The 12,062-nt window shown below is 38.1% G+C and overlaps 1 protein-coding gene across 1 annotated transcript in view; it reads right to left on the bottom strand.

Moving 5' to 3' along the window:
* The window catches only part of spon1b (spondin 1b), an 89,490-nt gene that overhangs the window by 48,546 nt on the left and 28,882 nt on the right, over positions 1–12,062 (bottom strand). Inside the window, exons 4-6 of the mRNA XM_008411699.3 lie at positions 8,851–8,924; positions 6,727–6,849; positions 6,071–6,219 (exon numbers count right to left, since the gene is read on the bottom strand). Coding sequence (XP_008409921.2) covers positions 6,071–6,219; positions 6,727–6,849; positions 8,851–8,924 — 346 coding nt within the window. The remainder of the gene's footprint in view (positions 1–6,070; positions 6,220–6,726; positions 6,850–8,850; positions 8,925–12,062) is intronic.

Raw genomic sequence — 12,062 nt, forward strand, 5'->3', positions numbered from 1 at the left:
TCACAGATGCCTGCCGGGGATAAAAATAAATGATCAGCTCTGTGTCTTAGAGCAAAGTTTGGAGAGAAACTGTGTCCACCTGTCTTTACACTCCTGCCTCCTTTGTCTTGTTTCAAAAGACCTCTTCTCACACTGCTAAAAGCTCAGCCAGTTTTTTTTTTTTTTTAAAAAACATGTTGAACCTCAGCACAAAGGAACTGCACATCAAATGTCACAGCCTAACAGCTGTAGCCGTGGCAGGCGGCGCCCTGAAGCACCTTCTGAATGAAGCTTCCAGAAAAGTAAAAGAATGCAGATGGAAAATCCTTTCAGAGGTGAGCAAAGGTGCATTATGGGAGCGAGCAAGCCCAGATAGGCCTTAAGGTTTGGGTGGTCAAAACCACCACAGAGGGAGAAAACTGTGTAAATTCCGATAAGGTGCAATTGAGCGGGACCGTAATTGCAGTTCTACATTTTTAACAGTGACACACATAATTGTTGCACGGTAGCTCTTGACATTTTGCTGTCCAAGCTTTATGTGATCACACCCCGGCTGCCGAGCATGTGGCATTTCTCTGCGAGCAATAATAAGGTGGTAACAGATTGTCCTTTTGGTTCTGCTGCTGTGCTGTGGCATTAAAAAGGTTGGAGATTTATTCCCAGACCAGCAGCACTTCACATTTTGCAATCAATAATTAGAGGCGCTGAGGAAATCTGTTCCTTGAGAGGCGATATTAAAAACGTAGGTCAAAATCTGACTTTACTAGTCTGTCCTTAACCTGCGGACATCGGTACCTTTAGTTTCAATTTCAATCTGTTGTACCATAGAGTAGTTTGCCTTACATACAGAGTTCAAGCATAACATTATGACCACAAACGGGACGTGACTAACACTGGTAATGTTTTCATCCCCTTATTGTTTAATGTCGCCCCGTATGTTTCTATTTTCTTTGCACTTTGGTTTAGGCTAGCGGTTCTCAACGTGGGCCCTGCACCTTAGGGGGTTAAAAAAAAAAAAAAGCCGCGCACATTGCGCAAAACTCTGAAACATGAGAAGCGGGCCAAACGTAGCGACGAACTAGGTGTGAATTATGGCATAAAAACAGAGAATCTGATGCTGAACAGTGAAAAATCAACACATTGCGTGAAACACATGGCGATTTGGAGGCGCAGCAGGTGATAAGTGAACATTACTGACGGTCAAATAAACGATCATATAAATCTAGCAACAGGAAAGAAACTAAAGTAAATACGGAGGAATAAACTGGTAAGGCAAGACCTTTCGAGCAATAATTAATACAGAGGACTGTATGGCAAGAATAAACAGACACTTCCAGATAAAAGGTAAAATCATATTGTTGAAATGTCATGGGCAGGAGCGCAACTACACATTATTCAGGTGGATGCGAAAACATAAATCGGCGCCCCCCCGAAGGAGCGCAGAAACATACCCTCCCCTCCCCCTCAACCCCCTCCTCCAGACGCCGATACGTTTAGGGCAAAACTCGCTACATTTACCCCGTTATGTGCGCGAGGTGAAGGAGCGTAAGGGGCGCTGAAGTGTACGGGAAAACATCATCGGTGTGCCGATTCAAAACATCTACAATAATGATAGTAACATTAATAATAAAATAATTGTCAGTGCAAAGTAGCCTAGAAATTCTTTGGTGGGGGGCGGTGAGGGACCTGGATAAAGGCTAGGGGGGCGCTGGCCCGAAAAAGGTTGAGAAACACTGGTTTAGGCTCTTGTTTTAGTGTTAGTCAATTCTCTCTTTGATTATAGCTTCACTTGGTTTTCTCATTGTTCATGCTAGTTTCTTTGTTAAGCTCACTTATTCTATGTCCTGTTCTCCAAGTGTCATTTTTGTAAGCGTCTTTGCTTAATTATTAAACCCTCTCTATGCATTTTTACACCTCCAGTCTGCCTGCATCCAGGTTCTCCAACACCGAATTATGATAAAAGTTTCACTTTTTGAACTGAATTACTGAAAAAGGATACAAATCAAGTACTTTTTTGTTGTTGTTGAGATGCTTTGAATGAGAGTTAATCTGTCCTAGATGCAGAATTTCCACCTTAAGACATTAGTAAACTTACGTAAGGATTTGAAGGATGCTTGCACATCTGATCTCTTACTGCATGCCACTAAGTCTGACTTGACTGAAGAACCGCATGCACTGCAGCACAAACTGATGCCTGGAGACTTGAAAATGGTCTTAATCACACACATTTTACGCGTGTCTCTACATGATGAATTGTGTTCATTGAACCTTGACGCTCAGATGCTTAGCAAGGAGTGTTTGATGAGGAGGTGTATTAGCTCAACTTAAGGCAACAATCCAAAGGAGAATCGTTTAACTCGTGGCTGCTGAGTAATGGTGCAAATAAAAACTTTCCATTCGATTCTCTCGAGGTTTACATTAGTGAGATGGGGCAAGCTGTTATGTCAACATCATATTCAGCTGCTAAATATTTGCTTCTTCCAGACAACACCTGTGTGCAATTTCTCGCAGGTAATTCGTTTGTGCGAGCAGACTTTCTAATACAACGTCCTCCTGCTGCGTGCAGCGCTGTCTGAGGAAGAGCTTTTCTGCAAGAGAACTTCTGGCTTTGTACTCACATCATTACAGTGAAAGCGCTCAGCTCTTGTCATTCTTTAGCACCTGTGTGTCTGCTCATGTCTGGCTGCGATGTCTGCTGGTGTTGTTGCAGGCTTAGCCCTCTTAGTTATAGGAGTGCCGGTCAGCACTCGGCTGGAGATGTGGGTCTTAAGGCTTTGTCCACAATTCACCACAGCTGATTGCTCTTCTGGATGGTTGGGATTCTCTGCTAAGACTGAAATTACTGACCCATGTCTGCTTCCCACCTTTACAGCAGATTTTCCAATGTGTGCCCAGCCGGAACTCCAAAAACTCAGAGAATTGAAAAAGAGTATTTCTGTAGGTGAACAGCTTTTGATTTTGTCTTGTTTTCAATGTTTATTAAAAATCCCCTCAACTCTTACCTCTAAAAGCAACCTGGCTGAGAGTTTTCCTTCTAAGCAGTGCATTGTTAGTTTTTCATTGTCATATCATCATTTTTAAATTGCTTTCCTTTTGATTTAAACTGCCAATTTCGGTTTCATTTTCAAGCTATTATGCATTTTAAAAATCACTGAAATTTTCTGTCAAGCAGTTGCTTTTCATGACAAAAAAAATCAACTCCTTCACCAATTATGCGACAATGAAAGTTGTTGCTGAGTTGTCAGTGAATTGTGTACAGAACCCAGTCCCATAAAACTTGACACCTTTTATTTGAAAACCAAAGAACCACACGACCTGATTCGGATTGAATTACAAACAATTCAATATAATACTGTCCAAATTCAGTTCAATCAATTCAGCTTATCATAAAACTTTAATTAGTAAAACAGAACTACAAGGAGGCCCAGCCCAGTCAATTACATAAAATATTTGACTTTACACCAATCCTTCATTTTGCCTTGCTAACAGTTCTTTTGAAGAACAAGCCAAAGAACAAGCCAAACAAGACAAACATTTCTTTCAGTATCCATGTATGAGCTGAAATTTTAAATATTTTTTTACAGGTGGATAAATGAAGTAAAAGAATCTTAAAAAATTATCTACTGATTGTTTGATACATTAATTAACTGGATGTTGATTTACATTCCAAACTTTGAGGGTTGACATCCTGTAACTTTTTGATATTTTGCTTCTAAATACACTTAATATGGTCATTAGCAAGACTTGCAAACAGATACAGTTAAGCCCAAAGTTATGCATTAATCAGTTAATCTAAAATTATTTATTCTCCTCTCAGTGATTTGTGACAATATCTTTTTTAAGTATTGCCACAGTCATCATGCCCTTCATAAAATCATTGACTTGAGTTTTTGCACTTCTCTACTGGTATTTGGTGATTTTATCTTTGGTAATGAGCTTCAAATCTCTGTGAATGGTTGGCCTCCTTGCCATCATCCTGATCTTTAGCTCCCTTTCTTATAAAATTAAAAAATTACTTTAAAGCTGGACCTTGCAGATGTTCTGAATAAATCTGGACTCATCCTAAGTTTTATCTCTGTAGAGAAAGGCCCCGATTTTATTTTGAAATCAGTTAGTTTTACAGTCTTAGGGTTTTTGTTTGGGGAGTACGCAATACAGAAACTGGAATTTATTGCACAAACCAAAATAGATGTGTCCCTTTGGAAAGATCATTCTGCTGCTGTAACCTCACATGCACGACTACTGAAGTCGAACTACTCCTTCCAACTCGACAGCTAGCATTCCAGCCTACTGAGCACAATGAAGCCATCAAATGTTTTCAGCGAAACAGGCTGAAGTTTTCATTGTCTTCTGGTGGTTTTTAGCTCATGAGAAAGACCAAGCCAGCCAACAGAGGGGTTAGGGCTTTCTGTCAGCATAAAACGTCTCCACACAGCAGCCCAAACCTGAACTGACAGGCACACACCTCGCCGACAGTCCTCTAACAACTCACTATTGTTCCCATCTGAAATGTCCAGCCCACACCTTTTAGAGCCAGGAGAAAAAGGAGTGTGTGTGGCAATACACAGACGTCCACATCAAACTGGGATAAATCTGCAGCACGTTAATTTGAAATAATTTACTATCTTACTTTTTATACATATTAGCGTCATTTTACTCAATCCTAAAGTTTTAATTCATGGATTAAAAACAGTTTGAATGCCAGAATGGTGAGGCTGGTCTTTAATATGTGAACTCGACAACTAAATTGACTGTCTGCAGGTCTGTTTGGTGCTGTTCTGTGTGTGAGTGAAAAGAACCTTATACAATGTCCTTTTGTATTTAGTAAAAGGTTTTTAAAGGCAGTCCATTACTGCTACCATTTGCCATCAACAATCATTTCCACCATTTTTGCCCTGCTCCTATTTTGAAAATCATCATAACAGCTTTTTGAAAGCACTTCATTTATTCTACAGGTTTTAGGTAAACGTGCTGATCTGAAATACAATGAAATATGAGATTTTGAAAGAAAGCGCAGATGTAGAATGTAGGAGTACCAAGATGAACATTAGCTAGCAGTTTTATTTGAAGGTAACAAAAGCACCCCTGAGAAGTCCAACATAAAACTTAAATTCAAAACAGGAAGAAACGGGCAATGAAACAAGCAATGTTTGAATAACAGGAAACCATGCAACATTTAAACCCAGGAAGCACAGTGACCGACACTTTCCAACTGCTACAAATAGCAAAAAAAAAGGCTACTTGTGAACCTTTTTCCACCACACTTTCCTTTTATTTAACTTTCCATCAATATGCGTGTAAGCTGTGAGCAAACAACTTGTTTACCAATGACCTTTTGTGGCTCCTCCGCCCTCTTTGTGGAGGGTGGCAATGACTAGCTAAGAGAACGGTCTTCCCAATGATTCTGTAGGCCATAACAACATTATAAAAGCAAAAATAGTGTCTTTACTGGTGAGGAATATTGTAGGCTTTATGTTTTTACCATGACTGGCAGCAAAATTAATTTATAACACAATCTGATACATGATAACAAAGGTTAGGGATAAAACCTACCTCCATGCAACCAAAGCCATTAAAAACTGGATCATGACTTATATTCCAAATGTAATTTATTGATACCACATTATATTGACAAGCAGGTTTTGCTGCTCTTTTCAACAGAACTGATGGTTATGTGCTGGTAATGTGCTAAAATTGTTAATTAAAAGAGTAACATCTTCAGTAACCCCATCTTCATGTAAATACCAACATGAAGATTTTACAGTAATGCCAAAATATTAGGTTTTATTTTTGACCAATTTTATGTGTGCCTGTGTGTGGAGCATTAAAAAATGTTAGACTATTACTGTGTTGGCTCATGAAAAACCTCTAAAAATATATACATAGAAAGCTTAAAAGCAAAAAGAGAGAATGATAACGACTGGCCCTACATTTTAAAAAAGAAAAGTCCTTAACTTATGTAAAAAGATAAGTCAAATTTTGCTCTCAGGGGGAAAAAATACCTGAAGATATTATTCAGTCATAAGGACAGTAAATTTTTATGGAGACGAAAATATAAAACTTAAGAAGTGAAAATTAATGCCATTCTTACCTTCTGTCGAATCTCTTCTTCCATCTTGATGGGGGAGCCGAGTTCAGCCACCTGTCGAACTCCTTCGCTGGCATAGCCGCCGTATTCCCACAGCACATAACTCCTGGAGTGGGATGCACCAATCAGGGCAGACCAGTGGTTGGCACGTCCTAAAGGAGATGGGAGCTTTAGCACTTAAATTACTAATTTGTGAAAGATGTTAGACAATAACATGGGTTCTCTGTCAGTAACTTAAAAACCTAAAAGAAAAAAAAAACAAACAACCTATGACTAAAAGACTAATTTTGATATGGCAAGTCAAAGAGTCATAGCTATACCTAAGGGTATAGGCATCCTTAAATCATACACATTAAACAGCTAACCTAAGCAAACCCTAAAGATTGAAGTTTTTTTTACTCTTTGAAGCTTTATATAAGATCAATCAGTTGAAGAGAGTTCTTCTGTGAGACTAACTAATAATGAATGTCATTAGAACATTGCATAATGGTTAATGTCAAAGGAAATTCTGATTCTTCAGGCCATTTGAATTGCCTTTTAAGTCCAGGATAACAAAAACAAAAAGAAAAAGAAAAGTTGGCGCCAGTCACTGTGAGGAACAAACTAATCAGACACAGAGTGTATGTGAGTGTTGGGCCAAGAATGCTATAATTACTCACTTGGATAATCTTTTGGATGTACTTTTTCTGACCAGTTGCCGTAGAAGGTAAGTCTATATTTAGCAGTTCCACAAGCACAGCATTCGATTGCAGGTACTTCTGTGACTTCACCGGGAACACGCTCTGCAGGGAGACGGGATGTGAAAGATACCAAACACAAATACTCAAATAATACAATAAATCCACAGACCAGTAACCTAAATAATACCATGATAAAAATGTTAATATTTTCCAACTTATTAAGGTAACATGTAAGTAGGTTTTGAATCATTTGTGACCTCATTCTTTTCAGCTTCAGTGCAAGCCAAATAAACAACTTCGACACAAAACCTAAGCTCTATAGATACTCAGTGGGGGAACATCGGCTGTTGTTTAAATAACAGTGCAGTTTCTTTAATAGGATGAGTTTAGTAAGCACCAAAACCAAACAAAGTAAGCATCACACTAGGACATTAAACAATCCTCCTGAGTCAGCTTTTATTCTAGTATATTCTCATATATTTAACCAGTAAACATAAGATGATGGGTGGATGGATGTGCTGAAACCTAGAAGTCGGGAAATGACTACAATATGAAAAAAGCGCATTGTTTAATCTGGTCCACATGAATGGTCAGACAAAAAGTGCCTGTAAAATATGCAATATTGTCCCTTTTTACAAACATTCAATGGGAAACTCACTGACTTTTGACTGATTTACATGAATTCTGTCTGCTGAAAAGAAAGATAGTGCATTTAAGTACAAAACTCCACTCAAACAAAACTATTTCAAAGTTATTATGGTGTGCAATCCTGATAAACAATTACTTGGGTCAATTTAAATGATGACTGATAGCAATAAGAGGCAGTAAGAATCTAGCAAGCAGGAAAAGAAGAGAAAAGGAATGACACACAGACTCATAAATATTCTAATTTTGCCCTGGACCAATGTTTCTGAAAGATAGGTCAAGGCGATAGTTTGAATATTTATGAATCACCCAATTATTTAGTGGAAATTTTCTCTTGACATCCAAGTTGCAGAAAGGCGAGTCAAACTTTAAGCACTTAGCTTATGTCAGAAAATGGAAGCAGGGTGGCTTGATTGACTTGCGTAATAGCATGGAAAATTAGATTTTAGTGTGTAGTGAAAAGCTTTATGAAGACAGGAATCCTCTGAGATTTAGCATGATAAAACCATTCAACCAGATACGGCTTTCAATGTACAATGAATGTTTGCGTTTGAGCTGAGAGACGCCTGTGAGTGTACCATCTTACCTGACCGTTGTGCTGATTTTAAGAGATTTTAAAAAATGGTGACAAATTCTTTTTTTGTGAAAATACAATCGACATAAAACTTCAGAAATTGCCCTGGTGATCTCACAGTTTGACCGTGACATCCACCTCATGTTTCCTGAGTGTTTTGTTAGGACTGTGGGAGAGTTAAACAGTTTGTGTCCAGGATGTGTATGGTCTGCAGAGATGCTGGCTGCCTTTCTTCTTTCCCTAGACCTGTATATGTAATTTATGTAGAGGGACTGGTTTTCATGCTATATGTGGGCTACTAGCATTGAAGGATGGATGAAAGGAGAAATCTAATGAAACATTCTTAATAATAATCTGAAGATGCAAGACAGTTATCCCTAGTACACAGCTCCATACAAAACAGCATACTAGTGACATTATTTGCTTTAAAAATTATATCTTTGTCTATCTGAAGGAGTCACTGGGCGAGAGGCAGGGTACACTCTGGACAAACAACCATGAACGCACCAATGCAGAAAAGATTAGAGAGATTCATTAACCTAATCCTAATGTTTTTAGACTATATATATTATACTATTTCAGCCATTACTTCATTCAAGAATTAATTTGTTTTGATGTTTTTGAATGTGAGGATTATTAGTGTTCTTACAAATATCTGATGCAAATATCATGTCAATACTATTTTTTTTTTGTATATTTATAAAGAAAATTTCTCCCATGTAGTTTTTAAAACATGATGAGGGAGGTGTGAGGTTATCTGAACCAGAACAGAGGGAAAATACTACATTCGGAGAAGGCTACAATAGCTACATGATGACAAGTATAGGTTGTAAAAATGAGCTGCAAAAGACAGAGTGGCAGAGAAGATGGGCAGCTGTCATTACCTTTCTCACACAGTCGAATGGTGAGAGAGCCTTGATCCTGGAAAAAGATGACTCTTTTCTGGACAATACTGGCCCTGCAGACACAGAGAACAAGTTTGGAGGAAATGTAGAGTAAGGATAAAGATGAAAAAGAAAAAAGTTGGATCATCACAGGAGTGCAAAAGCTGCATGAAATTGAGATTTTTCAGAGTTTCTTTTCGACGCCTGATCCATGAAATCCTCAGTAAGACGGGAGGGTAATGGCTTCCCTGAGGTTTCATAATGGACACCGAGTACACATTTTTTCACAGGAAGAAACACATTCTCCAATTCTCACAGCACAATCATCCTGCCACAACAGAAGCAATCATACCCACGGATACAAAGAGGAGGGAGAAAAGACCAGGAGTTACATTAAGAAGACAGAATATAGATCTGTGCAATTGTTGTAGACAAAACCATTAACTGAGGAGTTAATCTCGACTGAAAATTTAACTACCCCGTCTAAAATTGATTGTTTTTTACCAATGCTTCTGCATTGTTTTGTAAAAAATTATAATGGAGGACCAGGATAGCTCAGATGCTTTGTTTTTTAGCTCTTCTATTGACATTTTGAAAACAAAGACAGTAACAAATAGTCAGAGGAGCACAAAGGTACGGTGCCCTTACAAAACTTTCCAAACAAACCTGCCAAATGTTCTTGCAGTAAATAATACAGTCTGTTGCAAGTTCTTCAATCAAATATACTACCCCCAAATACATAACCCAGTAAATGGTTCTAAAAGTCATCATGCTTTTCTGGTAAGATAACAGACAGAGACAACTATGCAGGAAAGACTGGAAGAATAATCCAAAAAAAATTCAAAAATAATATCCTTATAAAAAACCTCAACTGTTTTATTTCTCACAGATCCTCTTTGCTCTGCACTGCAAAGAGCATTATTCCATCAAAACTTGAAATTACTTGAACATAAGGAAAAATCCAAACTGATACTGTAAGCAAGTAGAACTGTATATTACACCGGTCAGAAAAGAAATAAATAGCTGTGCTTTTCTTTTTATAAAAGTAGTGTGCCCCACGTACAATAGAGAGAAATAAAACTGCCTCAAAGTGAGCTGAACAACCCTGGCAATGAAGACAGAGGAGGCCGCGCCAACTTTAGGTAGGAGTTATCGGTTATATTGCTTCTATAAATCTCACGTGGGCTGAATGGTGCAGTATACTCTGCAACATGGGGTGACTACTTGGGCATAAAATTGGAAAACAAAAGTGAAATATAATGACTATTACTGAGACTGATCATTTTTTATCAAATTTTCTAATAGGTGAAAAATAAAACTCTGGTAGTTTGTATTATTCACTAAGTCAGAGAAAGGATGAGTCCTTACGTACAGTCGCTCCAGCTCTCCTTTCTACTAAACATCTATGTTAAAATGTGGATGTTTTGAAATAATTTGCTTATTCTTTTTTTGTCAGTAAGCAGCCACTGCTAGTAAAGCAAGGCAAATTGTATTAGACGTGTGCAGAAAACTCGGTTACTGCATCTTGTAGGCACAAATAGGTAAAACTTCATGTAAAACTTTATTTATGGTGCTATAGCCTAATTCTGTAAATGAGAGTTACACTATGAACTTAAGTGTCTTTTTTGTTCATCTGCAATGTTTTGATGCATATTTTGTCAGTTGTATGTTTTTAGTAACATCTGTAAAACTACTCTATGCATCACAGTTTTAAATTTACTTTGATTAGATATTTATTTCCAGATGTTGTGACCTGAGTATTGCTCTACAACAAATTGATATTATTTTCTATTTGTTTTTAACAGCCGTGCCACATTATCGTTCCTAGGTTCCTTACTTTCACTCCTCATATTTCCTTAAGGAATAGTCATAGTCAATGTCAAAGTACATAACCTTTCATGAATAAACTCTGCTATTTCAGTCAAACAAGCCATGCTACATGCTACATGATGCAACTGGGGAAATAATGAGGAAAAAAAAAAAAATCTTCTTTTTTTATCTGTCGAAGCCTTTACCGCATAGGATCAAACTTTTCTCTGACCAAATTTCTCATCTGAGTGCAGGGAGATGAATTAGACATGAACAGTACAAATGTTTTTATTTTAACTGGTGCCTAATATTAAAAGTGATAGTAACACTCAGAGGTCATTACTCTTCACAGCGGAGGAAAGCAAGAAGCACGGCAAAATAAGTGAATTCATATCTGCCTGAATTCATGTCCTCTGGTTTTTATTCAGGGAACTTCAAGGATAAAAGAGCGGTAGTTCTTAAAAACTGAACATGCTCCAAATAATCCTGTCGTGTGATCAATAAAAAAAAAACGCGTTTGACTGTGACTAGACAGAGAAGTTTAAGTCATCTTGTCAAACAACTTCAGAGTCGCACAGTTTGACTTGTGTTGTCACTGACAGGCGAAGGGTGTTCCCCCTCCTCCCGCCGGCTTCCTCCCGGTAACAGCATCCGAATACTGATGGGGGGAGAAATGAACCAGAGGTCGATGTGGGGTGAAAATGTGATGAACAGACAGCCGTAGGGCAGAGATGGAGAATTCTAAGTATAAACCTGATAACGATCACCAGGACAGCAAAACCTAGATTGGAAAAACCGTCTTCCTCACCATCTTTTCACTCACACACACTTGTTTTTCTCTCACCTTCCCTTCTCTATTTTAGCTCTGGGTGGGAAACACTTCCTAGACACCAAAAGACTTTTCAGGACTTTCTTGAGATTAAAGCACTGATTTGAGGTAAACTCATCAGAGCTACAAGAAAGACCTTTATGACCTGAGGTGGGAAACACACAAACACACACACACACAAATACCCACGCAGTCTAATATTCGTTCACACTCTGCACTTTGTTACAGCCTGGGGGGCTTGCTTAAACAAGAAATTTATGCTTGCAAAAGATAAAAGTCAAAACAAGGCAGGAATATAAAAGAGCTTAGGGCTGAAAATACTCATCATAGCATGTGTCAGATGAAATGGGATGAAGACTTCAAGACAGAAAAAGGGAAGAAAATCGGGTGGGTGAGTCATCGTTATTGCAAGAATCTGAGAATATTTAATTAAGTTGTTTATGTTGTCTGTTCTAATACAAGCCAAACTTTCGAGTGTAAATCAATTTTTTTTTGCTCTACTCCAAATCCTATGTATGGATTTCAAATCTTATAATCAGGTATGGTCATCTAGGCCAGGGACGGTAGATCTATT

This window comes from Poecilia reticulata, chromosome 6, assembly GCF_904066995.2.
Source record: "Poecilia reticulata chromosome 6, P_reticulata-male-v2, whole genome shotgun sequence".
Lineage (NCBI taxonomy): Eukaryota > Metazoa > Chordata > Actinopteri > Cyprinodontiformes > Poeciliidae > Poecilia > Poecilia reticulata.